A 15,217-nucleotide genomic window follows, 5' to 3' on the forward strand; every position below is an offset into this window, starting at 1 on the left:
TGGGGCTCATGTGTGGGAATGCATGTGGCATGTCTGCCTTTTCAAGCTGTGGCAGAAGTGATTTAGTTCCTGCAGGTCTCACTGGAAACGTGTGGGTAGTTGGACTAGATGACCCTTAAACTCCCCTGCATTCCAAGGTCCTGTGAAGTTGTATCCAAGTGGCGTCTGTTTTAATTAGACCACCCTGAGCTCAGCTCGTCAGTGGGGTGATTTGTTCATACCTTAGGAGCAAGCAGCAGCCACAGCTGCTAACCAAATGCCCGGCACCCCGCAGTGGTGAGGAATTCAGCTTGTACAATAGTGTAGCTGGTTGGATCCATTCATCTACAAAGGCAATAACCCTGAGTAAGAACTAGAATAATCCTGGTGGCCAGTGTTGTCCCAAATCAATGTTGCAGCCAGGCAAAACAAATTTCTAAAGAGCAAAATATGGTCTCCCACTCCTAATTAAATTGGAAGAAAACAATTGGGTTAAATGGAATCATTTACTGAATATAAAGAACAAACACCAATCCCAGGGCATTTTATTAATTGAAGTGTATCAGGAAGACTTTGCCTTTAGAGACAGAAGTAGTTTACTTCTCACTGCCCCATCCGTTCTAGCATCTCCTGCTACATTGTCTCCTCTTTCACTCACCACCACTCATTATCGTTAGCAAAATTTCTCAAACATAAGGCTCTCCTCTCCCTCCCCATACCCTCCACAGCTCCTAGAATTTGGCTTCCCTCCCTTGGCTTGGTGATTCTGGTGGCTGTGATATCACACTTAGTGGCTAGCACCACAGCACATAGCATATATCTCAACTTTTTTTCAAAGCAAGAATCTACATTCCGTTTCTTCCAAATCTCTTAAGGTGTGACTGTCAAGCATGGGGTTCCTCCCACTGAAGTTGCTGGGAAGTGGATGCGGGGTGGCTTGGTAGCTTCCCAAATAGGGGGGCTGGGGTAAGGATGGCAGCCTCTCCCTGTATCAGCCAGATGAAGTATCACAATGCATCCAACTCCACTGACTTAAAATCTGTGTCTTTTTTCACATAAAATAGCCTGAAGATCAAACGCTTTTTTCTTTTCTTTTCTTTTTTTAAGGGCCCACTGGGGAATTTTCATCTTGGAGGTTTTTTATAATTTTTAATTTTCTAAAATTGAGGTATAGTTGATTTACAGTATATATTAGTTTCACATATACAGCATAGTGATTCAAAATTTTTATACATTATACTCCATTCATTTTTTTATTTTAATTTTTTTTTGCTACCAAACATTCTAAAAAACAAAAAGAATGAGGTTGACTATACATATAGTACACATAAAGTTATACATATATAAGTTTATGACGCAAGGTTAAATGGTGTTTCAGTCTTTACAGAAGGATGATCTAAAGATTTTATGACACTTCCTTCAAGTTATCTTTTAGGAACCATTTCCCTTCAATTTATGTAGATAAGCTGAAACCCACTGTAATGGCTCAGTTTGGGCAAGTAAAAAAAAACAAAACTGATCTTACTGTTTAATAAAGACTGATAAGTGAAAAAATATTAAGTTAGCAAGACAATATATCATTTTACAAAATTGGATTACTTAGGCTTCAAGGGTAGAATTGCTTAATTTAAAATAAACTGTACTCCCTGATAGCAGAGACCACTTGATTTGGCATTCAATCTCCAAAACCATCAACAGTACTTGACATACAGATACCCAATAAATATTTGTTGAATGGATGTTCTCCACATATACTAGAGAACTTATAAATTTTATAATCTTTATTTTGTAGGCTTGCAAGTCATTCTGAATTTCCCTGAGTTGTAGTTTAGAAAGTAAGGCTCTGAACAAGAAAGAGTCTTAAGAAAGGTGAAAAGACAGGAGTAAAGCACCAGAATGAAAATTCCATGAGGGCAGGGATTGTGCTGTTTTGCTCAACACTCAATTTCTACTGGTTGGCCAAGTACATGACACATAGTAGGCACTTAATAAATGCTTGTTAAATGGAGACATGGAAGTCATTAACATTTCTTTTTCTATTTTCAACTACAGGAAGAACTTTCCATTTTGTTTGCAGATACATAGTTTTACAGATCTATGGGTAAAAAAATTTTATAAATAAAATCATAAAGCTAAAAGAAACAAAAATTTTAGAAAATAATGTGGTGTATATGAAAAAGTATTAATAACCTTGAGGGGAAAAAAGCTCTTATAAGTAAAAGGGGTTTTAAAAAAAGACTAACATTTCAAAAGAAAAATAGGCAATTCCCAAAAGAAGAAACACAAAAAGCCAATAAATGAAAGATACTGATTCTCTGAGTAATTTTTTTTTGTACATTAAAGAAAAATATATTATTTTTCTCCCATCAGATTGACAAAGAATAAAAAGACTGACAACTCAGTATTATCAAGAGTATGAAGAAATGAGACCTGTCATATACTGCTGGTGGGAGGATAAATTTACACCGCCTTCCTGGAGGGGAATTTGGCATATAAATAAAAAATTTCAACGTATTGACACTTTGACCCAGTAAGTCCACTTGGAGGAATTTATTTTATAAAAATATTTTGAGAAGTTCAGATAAACATATGTACAAGGTTGTAAAAAAGTTAAATTAAAAGGAAAAGAAGCTAGATAGATACCAGTATTGATATGGCTATTACCCATTTACATAATGGAATATCGGGAAGCCATTGTAGTCTGTGTTGATATGGAAAAATGGTCACAATATACTGGGCAAAAGAAGGTGGTCACATGATGGAAATATTCTAAAACAGGATTGTGGTGATGCTTTCTCAACTCTGTAAATTTACTAGAAATCACTGAATTGTATCCTTAAAATGGGTGAATTTTATGGCATGTAATTTATATTTCCATACAGTTGTTTAAAAAAAAGCAGGCTACAACATAGTATATTGAGTATGAATCTCATTTTTGTTTGAAAAACGCACACCCACTATGACTGGAAGTAGATATTCCCCAATAATAATAATTGTGGTTACCCCAGGCAGCAGTGGTGGTTTTCCTCTTTATACTTTTCTGAATTTCTTGCAATGAGTTTGTATAATCAGGGGGGTAAAAAAAAGCTATTTCAAACGCACCAGATTACCTGTGGGTAAAGTTATCTAAGATTAACTTATTATCAAAATCGAACATCTAAATGGCCATCTTAATTTGTGCCCAGATTCTTTTTCATAATTTGTCTAAACTCATTTCTTCTGCTGTTGCCCAGAACAAGGTCTTATTTTTGGAAAAGTTTATACTCCAGATAGAGCTGGAAGCAAGTGTTTCTACCAAGGGCAGGGTACTAATGTCTCCTGGTTGGGGGCCATTCCCTAAGCACTCTGTGGTAGCTCAGATGACAACTCCCAAGAGCCCTTGCTGCTCACATTCAGTTCCTGAAGCAATCTGGGGAATTGATTATGCTAATGCCTATTCTCTAGGACTTTTCAAAAATCTTTATTTTTAAATGAACTCATTTTACTTTGTTCTTAGAGCATGATCTATGGTTCTCAGTGTGGCCCGTGGGCCATTCGTGGTCCATAAGAATCCTTTGGGTGGTCTTTTGAATTAACACTAAGATATGCATGTCTAGCTTTCTGGCTTTGGTCTGAAGTTAAAATTGAAATGTCATTGAATACAATCCAGATATGACCTCACTGGTCCCTCATCCAGTACAGGGCTATTCATCATCTCAGCAATTGTTTTGCAAGGGCAAGTGGGACTAGGTGGATTTGAAGATGCAGACGGACTCTTGCTCTAAGGGCTCTAAGGACAGAAACATCATTCTGTGAACACACTACGACCCAGATGCTCCTTACAGGAAACTGATATGACCAACCAAAACATTCAAATTGGCCAGAAGAAGGAAGAGCTCTGAGAAAGAAGCACAGAGCACCCGTCAGATCTGAAAAACTGTCAAAGGGTAATGAATTCTCCCCAAAGCTTTCAGGATCCACATTAATTTGGCAACTCAAACTGTGAGCATCATCTAACGACCCCAGAGATGAAGACTGCCAAATGTTTACTGCCAAACTAAAAGAAGAAAATTAAAAGTCTTCTGCTTAACTACAGTGGTGTGTTCGGCTACATTTTTAGAAGAGTACAGTGGAATGAGAGCTCTGCTAACATGGACTGAGGCACAGAGGTTTGCTGCTGCTTCCTCCCATGAAGCCCAGGCCTGCGGCCATAAGCCAATTCACACAATTTATGTTTCAGCCTAAATCAGAAACATCACCGCAAAGGAAAGAGAAATTCAGACACAAATCATATCAATATGGTTTTATTGGATAGTTCAACCATCAGGAAAACAGCCTACTTTTTCCCTACAATCTAATGAAAAGCTTGTAACTCCCATTCCCTACGTGATAACTCATTAAGAAACAAATCTCAGAAACCCTGGAGCACCTGTCTTCGAGATAGGTCACCAGACACAGACAGTGGAATGGTCCCAGGAGCAGATGTTTCAGTCCCTGAATTCCTCGCCTTTTGTGCAGGCAGAGGAGGAAAGCTTTCAGTGGAATCTCAGGTGACGAGGAAGGAAGGGGAGCCAACAGCCAAGGGAAAGTTACATTTTTGTTAGTGAATTGGAGGCGTAGCCAGGGAGAGAGTGGCTGTACCCACCCAGAGTGGACAAGCACAGAGCAGAATGGTTTCTCAACCTTCCAGCTCAGTGACACAGGGCAAGTTGCTTAATTTCCATTTGACCCTCAGTCTCCTCACCTGAAAATGGGGGTGCCTACCTCGTAGGGATGTTCTGATAGTCAAATGAGTCAAAACGTAAAATGAAGAATCTAGGAATACTGCCTAACACATAGTAAGCTCTCCATAAATGTTTGCTAACATTATTACCTGGAAATCTTCAAGATTTGAAACAAAAGAGAAAATAAAACCCACTCTCAGATGGGGATGGTGCAGTTGAATTCTGAAGGCTACTTTGAGCTTGAGGGGACCATGGAAACAGGCAGACTGCAGACAGCCAGGCTAATAATAACGGCCCTAACAGCTTTCTGAGTACCTCCTGCAGAGGGTAATCTAAAAATCTCAGAGTGATGAATGTCTCACATACAAAAGTAGGATGTAGAAGAGGACAAGGGATAACAAACTTTCCGGGTCTCCAGAATGGCAGACCAGCGCTGAGTGGCCACCACAATGGGCTTTACATCCCAGACTTCAGTCTTGACAGGTTCAGTTCATTTATTCACACACCCTTATTAAGGGCCACTGTCATGTAGTTGGTGATTTTCACCCTCTGGGAGGTTATAGTCAAAAATAATTTAAAATAATTTTTAAAAAATGTAGTCCATCAGTCAATAGTATTTAATAAGTGACCTCTGTTTGCCACACATTTCACCAGGTGCCTCAGGATGTTATGCAGGTGAAGAGAATCTGCGTCTGCATTTGGAACAAAGAGGATAAGCATCAGAGAGTGAGACCATAAGGAGATGGGGGGGGTGCGGGGAGGGGGGCAATATAGTTTTGTAAACACATAAAATCATGCACTGAATCCTGTCCTGTCAGAATTCAATGCTGACAAATTGCCACCATTACATATTTTATGCTATAACTGACCTGTGTGCCAATTTAAGGACGTGGCAATAGCAATTTCAATAATTCCCGCAACTTTAGGAAAGTATTACTACCCAAATGTCTTCTGAACACTTTGGAAGCACAATGTGTCCTATTTATTGCTTTTTATAGGAAAAATATATTTTAATCAAAAAATTAATTGAACAGTAGATAAGCATATCATCATGCTCACATAAACTGATATAATATCCACATTTCTGATGTTTCTTGAAAGAAGAAAAAGGAAAGTATTATGGGAGTTAAAAAACTTTGAAAGAATTGTGAGAAAATAAACGCACATTATAGACACTGGGAATATTTTGGAACTGGCGAAAGAAAGGTTCTTAATGATTATCTTCAGAGTAGAGCAGGAAGGGAGTCATGGATTTAAATCCAGGTGGACAGAAATTAATTATCCCCCCTAAAAAAGTCGGATAACATAAAAGACAGAAGCTACAACCAATTTATAACATGACAGAAACCAAAACCAACACAAGAAAAATTGCCTACATATTTCTTCCTAGCCTAGGACTCTGATTTCACTTATATTCCACAAGGGAATTAGAGAAAAGAAGGTTTTGTTTTGTTCTGTGTTCTTGGTGACTAGCCTAAAGTCTTATGAATTTTTGTATAATCTCAATAGCATCACAGGAAAAATCCCTCAGCAACTAATGAACACTATTTGTTCTCTTTTAATTCTGATTTACACCCCTAGTCCAATATGATTGTGCTAGTTCTGGTTTTCTGCTAAAGGTAAAAAATAAAATTACTTTTAGGTCATTTGATTCATTCTATGCCTTTCTTTTTACTTTTTTTATAAAGTTTTTTTTTTTGATGTGGACCGTTTTTAAAGTCTTTATTGAATTTGTTACAATATTGCTTCTGTTTTATGGGGGTTTTTTGTTTGTTTGTTTTTTTGGCTACGAGGCATGTGGGATTCTTAGCTCCCCAACCAGGGATCGGACCCACACCCCCTGCATTGGAAGGCAAAGTCTTCACCACTGTACTGCCAGGGAGGTCCCCATTCTATGCCTTTCAATAGATTAAACCTGACATTGTAACAGCCCGAGATGTTCTTTTTGTACTCAAGTGAGTAATGTTGCCTTCCCCTTCCTCCCTCCACACTTCTTGTTTCCTTGCTTCTCTCCTTCCTTCTCTCTTTTCTTTCTTAAATACAGTAGATAAAGTACTGAACTTATTACTTAGACTTTGGCCATCACCATTGCTCAGATGGAGCAGCAGCTGTACGTTGATAAAGCATTTTCCATCTAGGGGGGTCATAAGTTCCCAGGCAAGGGAAGCTCATCAACCCCCAACACTGACAAGACAGTCCCGCTGTAATGTGTTTAAGGTGGCAGTCAGTCCCTGCTGGGCATGAGGAGAAACCCTTCTGACTAGGGAGCTAAGGTCCCCTGCCCTAATTGGAATGATTTCCTGATTCATTTATACAAAGAAAATATGCATTACTGGGAGACAGAGCAAAAAGAAGTACTCTTTCAGATCACCCCAGTCTCATGTGACTCCCCACAAATCATCTCAACAGAGAGGAAGAGAGAAGTTGGCAGATCTCAGCATATTAACAGCAAACAACAAATTAAGAACTATGTACTTTAATCTTCAACATTCATAATTGCACAAAGTATCACAGATCGCTTAGATAATACATGTCAGTTAATCTAACGAAGAAACTAGTAAAGTAGAACATTCAAAGCAATACCTTGAGCATGTAAAAACTGCAAGTGACATTTAACACACAAAGTGCAGAACCAGAACAGGTCTTTGAGGAGTAGTTATTTAAAATCCTTACCAACAGGCAAAGTGCTATGGAGAAACACACATAAATATAGTCAACCTGCCAGATCTCTCAACTAAATGCACTGCAATTCTAATAGGTTCAGCTATACTGACTTTGCACATATACATAGTAGTTTCTAACACTCTAGTGTTGTGTGGTGATGGGAATGCAGAATAGGAACAAAGGGGGACTACCATTTACTTTCAAAATAGAATCGAGTGGGGAAATCTAAACTCCTGACTAGTCGACTTGAAAATGGCATAACCAGAACTTCGTCACAGAGAAAAAAATTTTTTTTTCTTAAAAATGCATATGTGTCCAAAATGGCTGAAAATCTTGTCCATGCTAGGGGAAAGTTGAGTGTGGAAAAATTTGCATTTTAAAAAATCTATGCTGTAAAGAAAATAAAAAGCCAGAGCATTCTGGCATTAGCAAAAGGCTGAACTTCGTTCTCAGGCAATAAATTTATGGGGAAACATGACAGGCTCCTCATTAAAGCTATGTGTACGTTGGCTGAATTTTATACAAGATTCTTGAATCTTGTGGAAAATTGGGCACGGCTTGACATCTGAACAATGTCCCTGGTTTGTTTGATTTCTAAAGCATCGGAAAATGTTGCACTTTGGAAATCAAGTAGAGAAGAATAAACACACTAAAACAGAACTGGGCTGAATGTGAAAGTTATTTTTCCATATGTCTCTATAAGATATTTATTACCTTTATTTCTCCTACAAACACAGCCCCCCATGCTGGAAATACTGTGATACTTTCTTTTTTTTGGTGGTGAGAAAAATAGTCCTGTTAAGACAAATCTTACCCAGCAGCAATAACCACCTAAGGATAGGCAATTTTCAGCTGGGTTTTCACAAGCTGGTTGCCATGACAAAGAGCACAATTTATTCCTTAGTCCCTTATCACAGCTACAGATCACAGACCATAAAAATTAACAAGGCTCTTTTTCCTTTTCCTGATGATTTCAGAGTTCCTCATCCTTACCTGAGGTCTTTTGTTCCCCCAATTAAATGGAATGAATGTCAGTCATCTAGCAATTCAATTAATGCTGATTCAAAATTCTGGCCCTAACAAGAATCTATAATCAAAACCTCCTAATCACAGCTCAGTCATGAGAATGAGAAGTAAGCAGGGAATTGCACTAATTACTCAATTAGACTAATACTGTATTTTTAAGCAAGGGTTTAAAGGGTTGTCAGCTCTGACAAAGGACTGTGGAGTTGTCCTCACCTTGTGTGCCGGCAGTGGCCCAACCAAAGCCAATGTTTTCAAGTGGCCATAATTTCTACCCATCTAAGACGGATGGGCCTGAGCTGGGTAATGGGAGTTTACAACTAATAAACCAACCGCAAATGAGGGATGGCTCCAGGGGGCTTCAGTGGCTCTCAACCCGGCCCTGAACAGTGGGCAGGACTTGCCGGTGAAGGCACCTGAGCACACAGCATCACCTGTGCTGGTTCCAGGAAAACATCTAGTGAGGAGAGCGTTGAGCACATGTGAGAGCTACTGCTAAATCTTAACTGAGTGATGCTCACAGGTACCGGCTTCCAAACTGAAGACGGAGCCTGCATCGGGTGCTGGGCAAAGAGCTCCTCAGCCAGCGGGTCCACAGCTGGTGGGGGCTGAAAGCTACGAATCGTCTGCACCCCCAGGGACAGCTTCTCAGGCTGCAAAGCCTACCAAGAGAGCCTTCATGAAACCAAGAAGAGTGAGTGAAAAAGAACTGGCTGGGAAGGACACACCAGATATGCCTGAAGTATTTACAAAACAATGCAGGATATAGACCAAAACAAACTGGACCTTATTAAAAAAAAAAAAAATCAGACTTTTTTCCTACTCAGTTTCAGAGACTTAAATATTCTGTAAACAACAGGGAGGACACTAGAGCCTGTCATGCCTCTGGTTTTTGTAAAAATCCTTCCCGGGTTGGATGTGGGAGAGGAGCTGGAGACAGGAAGAGGAAAGGGGGCCTGACACACGTTGAGGTCTTTCCTCTGCAGCACCTTCTTAAAAGGACCAACTTGGGAACTGCTCAGGGGTTCCGAAAGGAGAGAAAACATTTATTTGACTAAGACAAAGTCTTTACTTCCAGGGTTTGCCTTGCAGGTGGCCACTGCCCAGTGAGCGGGGATTCTGGTGGCCGGCAGGGCCCCCGGCAGGCAGGTTCTGACCGCTGCGGGCGCCTGGAACCTTGGAGTCTCTTCCAGAAGCATTACCTTGGCTCAGCCGGCCTGAAGGGAGCAAGAAAGCAGGGAGCAGAGCTGCAAAAATGATTCCAGGGACAACCTGCCAAGTACACTTTTAAACTAATGAAGTCTTATGCTGCAAACCACTTTTAAGCTAATGAAGTCCTATTCAGCATCTACTTTAGGCTAAAACCTACTCTTCATCCTTGAGATCAATTAGAAGGTGGGGAAGCGGGTAGGGATGAAGGGAAACCCAGATAGCTTTTCTTTCCCTCCTCTCCATTATCCCAATCAACCTCGTCTGTCCTTCATTCCTTCTCAGTAGAGAAGGGTACAGGAATGGTTAGAGGAAAAAGAGAAAGCAGTGTGCCAAAGGAAAGGCCAGAAGTAGTTTAAAGGTACCCAGAAGCAGCAGAAGGAAGCAAAGCTTTCTGAGAAGGAATGTGAAAGCCTCAGCTTAGCCTCTCAACTCTGCCTGAGATGCACACTTTATTTGACTGATACCCTCTCTTCTCTTTCTATGTCTGTGTGCAATGCCTAATTCTTACCATAATCTGGGATCACCTCCACTCACCTCCCCTCTCCTCACATAGCACCTGCACCTTCCCCCTTCTCCTGCAAATATTTGAAGAATCTGAATATAAGACATCAAGCTTCTTATATGATGAGGCTGATGTTCAAAGCTGCAAACCTCAAGTTCTACAGAAAACATTATTTCTAAAGGTCAAAATATCTTACTAGTACCGTCTGCAGGACCCTGGTCCTCTTCCAGGTAATATTCTATCTTCTTTAGGTCTTCTGGGGTAAATCTCCATTTATTCTCGGCTGCTGGGGGCGGCACTTTCGGGCCGGATCGTTTCCGGGCAGAAGCAGGCGGAAGGGTCTGCTGGCAAGATGCTGGCAGGGAACCCGTAATCAGTCCTTCTGGGAATTTCTGAGCTAAGACTTTTAGACCTAGGTGTGGAAGATCATCAGAAAAAGCCGTGTTAGCACGGTGAGGCCAAGGCAAGCTGGAAAGGAGCCCGCATGTCTCCTCAACACAAGGACAGGAAATCTTTCTTAACTGCTTCACCATTAAGTAAATTACACCAGAAAATGTCAGTTGTTATGTGGGATTCTGAGAATTCCACCAGAAATCGTTTAGCTCAGGTCTTCAGCATTAAGGCTTTCTTACAGGGCCATAAAGTAACATCATTATTTCAGGAATTAAAAACATGTGCTGATGGAGCTAACGGAAGTTTCAGTATCCTGACTCCTTTCTGCCAGCATGGTTGTCTCTCTTTCCAGAATACTAAGTTCTGAGCTCTGGGAGGGAAAAGGCGATAGGGGTGGAGTTGAAGGAGTGTGAGCCCAAGTATTCGCCTTTTAAGTCCTAAGCAGAACACAGCCCCTCACCTCCGGAAAGCATGAAGAGGTTCTCAAATCCCCGCTCGCACATGGTGGTAGCTGCCTGGCTGGCCAGCCTCTCATCGTCGTCATACAGAATGATGATCTTGCCATGGGCATTTTTCTAAGAAGCAGATGAGTTAAGGTTCGACCCTGCTGAGCTAATGCTCCTAGACTATACAGAAACCCCTGAGGAAGAAGAGCTGTCAAGGTTTACCTCTCTGAGTTCAAGGAGCATCAGATGACCCCTCTTCAAGGGGTACAGGACTTTTTCCTGTCGTGGAAACCACACAAGCTGGTATCCTTTTCTTCTATGAACTAGTATCGCCATGTCCAAGACGGCACTAGTTACACACTGTACACTCTTTGGCTCTTTCATCTGTACAATCCTGGAGAGTAAGTATTACAGCCTCCATTTTACAGATGAGGAAACAGAAAAACTTTTATGCCCAGTGTGTCCACTGCAGTCTTATTTATAACAGTAAAAAAATGGGAACCACCTAAAAGTCCATTCCTTCAAAGAGGAATGATTTAGTAAATTACAGTAAATCTAAAGATGAGATCTTATACTGCATCACAAATAGAGTTTAAAAAGAGCTTGTGTTAGTGTGGGGAAATATACTGTAATATGAAGTGGCGAAAAGCAACATACTAAATTATATATACAGTATAATTTTTACTTTGTTAAAAAGACAAAGAAGACAGTCTGGAATAAAATACACAAAAAATGTAGTAAGAGTTTGTTGTTCAATTGTGTGGTTATTGGAGATTTCAATTTTCTTTTTTATATTTTTCAGTATTTAAATTATTTTCTATTTGTATGATTTTTATGAGCAAAAAAATTAAAATTTCAAGAAGCAAAAAAAATTAAAATAGAAGGAAAAAAATTCACTCCTTACATTTTACTTGGGAAAACTTTCTGGGGAAACCAGTCTTAGGACTGACTCTCAACGGATCATAACCTTTAACCTAATGTTTTTTGTCCTACTGCAGGATGGCTTGGAAGCATTCTCAGCAACTGCTAAGGATCGAAATTCTAAAATATGCGAAGTAAACTAATTAATAGCAAAGGTCCTTCATAGGGTTTTCTTACTAGGAGCATGATTCATGGTAAGTTTGAGTCTTCAGTCTATATACCATCCAACTCCTTAAAATGCAACAAAGGATACATATTCAAGAATATCATTTGAATAAGGGTTCATTGTTCTAGACAGAGTTGCAATTGGGTAACTGTAAGCTGCAAAGAGAAGAAAAAGCTTAGGAAGTTTGTAGCTCTCGGTACAACTTGGCCCCAATTCTCAGCTGGTTTAAAGTCTAAGAGTTAAAAGAAACATATTTTCAAAATCAACTAGCTATAAACCTAAATACTTTTGTGAAAGAAAAGAAACAGGACACTGTGAACAAATAAGAAGTGTCACTTCACTGTTTCTGACATTTAGCACTGGGCCCCTGAGCCCCCTGAGAGAGTCACCAGCCTCTCTCAGAGCATGTGGTAGAGCCAACTTCCAGGTTCCCAGAACACATCTGGCTAACATAGGGTTTCCCCAACTGCTGACCACAGGCTGTGGTTTGAGCCTGCCTGGGCTCAGTACCGGGCTGTGTTCTCAGGAGTGAGACTCTGTAAGGCCTTCTCTCTCTTACCTCCAACAATGTGGCACTGCTGGTAAGAATCTCTGTCTCTCACATCTAGCAGCAGGAAGGGGCAGTCGGGATAAGGTTTGTCTTTGGTACTGGGCTCTACTTTCTTCACAAGCCCTTTGTCTAGATCCAGTTCCCCAACGCCACTGATGACGCTGCAAGTGAAAAAGTAGGTCAGTAAACACTAGTCAGGGATTGGTGGCCTAAAGGTCAAATGCGTTTCTTCAGAATGGCGAGAGGGTGCTCAATGTCTCTTCAAAAGACACTTCAAAGAAAAAGGAAAATGGATGTGGTGTCTCAGTTCCGCCTCTGAATGCAAGATCCTACGGATGGATTCCTGTTCTCTCACCCTGGACCCGAAGGAGGGGATCCACTGTCCATACTAACCTTCAGAGAATGCACGTTAGGTCATTAGCAAGCAGAGGGGGTAGAAACTGTAGGCAAGCTGCCTCCAGAAGCAAAGGCAGCATTCAGAGAAAGAAAGAGGCAAACAGATACTCCAATGGAATTTTGATGAGTGTGAGAAAGCAGAGCAAAAGAGGAAAGAATACGGTTGACAGGGCAGGAAAACTGAGGGCATTTCTATGTATATCATATGTAACATAAAGTAACAATAGTGTTTTCATATTTCATATACTTATACAGTGACTCATCCAGTATGGATTTTGAACCTTAATGTTTTCAGTAGTTATCTGTAGTCACTTCCATTTTATAGGTTACAGTGTTGAGGCTGAAGAGGCTTTTAGATTTGGCGGCATTCATATAATGAGACAGTGGAAAAGCTAGGATTAAAACGAGGGAGGTCCGTTTCTGACCTGTTTCTGAGGTCATAAAATCACTGAAATTGGTCGCCAGGTTAATATAGGCAAAACGTGGCAAAAACATGAATCAGAGAAAAAAGGATAGGTATTATGATCAAAGTGGCGAGTAGTGAAATATCTGTATTGGGATAAGAAGATGATCACTCTTCCAGGCAAATATGAAGACACACATGCCAAACCACAGATTAGTCTAGCAATAGTTCCTCTCCCATCACAGCAAGTCAAATTCTGCCTTTAAATCCAATGATCACTACAACTATATGCCCTATAGTGCATATTTTGTTGAACCAAAGGAAAAGTAACTCTGTTTCATGTGAAATTACGTGCTCAGTGGAAGCCTTGTTGGTCTATCTTGTTTTGAATGCAATTTTAGAGTCCTTGCACAGAAGTAGTTATAAAAATAATAATAGTGCAATTGACAATAGCAATTCTTTCTCTAGTAGAACTAGCTTCTCTAGTAGAACTGTTTTACCAGTAGAAGGGATGGATATGTGCAGAAAATCAGCACCGTCTTATAATCAACAGTGAATATCTGTGAAGAAGTGCTGCATCATGAAACTGCCATATGCATTTGAGAGTTGACACCAAGGCTGCTTTCACTCTCCTTTGCACCTATTTAATATCAGAGCACTATGTGTGGCACTCTATTTTTCTTCTGATTCTAGACAGGGTAATTATAAGCTGCAGCAGACAGAAAAGGAGGGGGGGGGGTGGAAATCATACTCCCTGAGTCAAAAGATAGTGGTTGTAAAGCTAAGTCCTCATAGCAAACTTGCATATAGGAAGGCTGAGAAGAATGGGGTTGAGGAGTGAAAATTAATATTCTCCTATCAATAAATTCTTACATTAACTAAGAATGCTGTGACAAGATTCAGGAGGTGGCACTGATATAGAGAGAAAATAGAATGGCTGAGATGAAAATGTGGGACTTCACTACGCCAACCTGTTTCTAAGGTCATGAAATCGCTGGCATTGGTATCTAGATTAATGAAGGTAAAATGCAGTGACAACATGAATCTGATGAGAGCACCTCTGAAGAGTCGAGCGGCTGGAGTCCCCGGCTCCCTCACTGTTTATGAACTGGACGGGGCTTGGCGACTGCTCCCCAGGGCTCCCTTTCCCGTTGGTCTTGGCAGTGATTTCAGCATCAGGGCCTGAGGTTGCAGAATCGTTGTCTAAAATTTGCAAGTGAATAAATAAATAAATTTAACCTCAGAATCTGTATTTACTTGTTAGGCAGTTCCACTGAAATTAGGTCAAGAAAAGGAACTCATATTACCATTATTAAATTGTTCTAAGAGTTCTAACATATAGGCTCTCAAACTGTAGTCTGTGGACCCCAGGAGCCCCCAAGACCCTTTCAGGGGATCTGAAAGGCGAAAACTATTTTCATAATACTAAGATGTTATTTGTCTTTTTTACCATGTTGATATTTGCACTGATGGTGCAAAAGAAGTGGTGGATAAAACTCCTGGCCCCTTAGCAAGAATCAGGGCAGAGGTACAGAGCTTTATTAGTAGTCATTGTATTTTTCATCAACACGCACACACTCACAGTTAATAAATATGGCAGTCACATTTTTAAAAGTCCCTGATGAAGCAGTAATAATAATTTTATTAAATCTCACCCTTAAGTACACACTTTTAAAATATTCTGTGTGATGAAATGGGGGACTCCACATACAGCAAGTTTGCTACATACCAACGTCCCATTGTTGTCTCAAGGAAAAGTATGTGTGTGATTTGTGCTGCTTTTGCCTTGAACACCACTTTTACTTGGAAGAAAAACTGACAGGAAAACTATGGTTATTTAGACTTGTGCATTTGGCAGC

General features: G+C 40.3%; 1 protein-coding gene across 7 annotated transcripts in view; it reads right to left on the bottom strand.

Annotated features, from left to right (window-relative positions):
- Positions 1–4,246: 4,246 nt before the first annotated feature.
- Positions 4,247–15,217, bottom strand: part of CEP41 (centrosomal protein 41) — a 48,931-nt gene continuing 37,960 nt past the window's right edge. For 3 of the 7 annotated variants that reach the window (XM_082399228.1, XM_082399227.1, XM_082399233.1), the window contains 7 exons: positions 14,417–14,561; positions 12,569–12,720; positions 12,097–12,164; positions 10,937–11,051; positions 10,280–10,495; positions 9,442–9,586; positions 4,247–5,374 (listed from right to left, as the gene is read on the bottom strand). In XM_082399228.1, coding sequence (XP_082255354.1) covers positions 5,350–5,374; positions 9,442–9,586; positions 10,280–10,495; positions 10,937–11,051; positions 12,097–12,164; positions 12,569–12,720; positions 14,417–14,561 — 866 coding nt within the window. In that variant the 3' untranslated portion in view covers positions 4,247–5,349. Of the gene's footprint in view, positions 5,375–7,142; positions 9,587–10,279; positions 10,496–10,936; positions 11,052–12,096; positions 12,165–12,568; positions 12,721–14,416; positions 14,562–15,217 lie in introns of those variants that run through there. The other 4 variants (XM_082399229.1, XM_082399232.1, XM_082399231.1 and 1 more) reach the window with 4 other exon arrangements.

The sequence above is a fragment of the Balaenoptera borealis genome (genome assembly GCF_965194805.1).
Source record: "Balaenoptera borealis genome assembly, chromosome: 7".
Classification (NCBI taxonomy): Eukaryota; Metazoa; Chordata; class Mammalia; order Artiodactyla; family Balaenopteridae; genus Balaenoptera; species Balaenoptera borealis.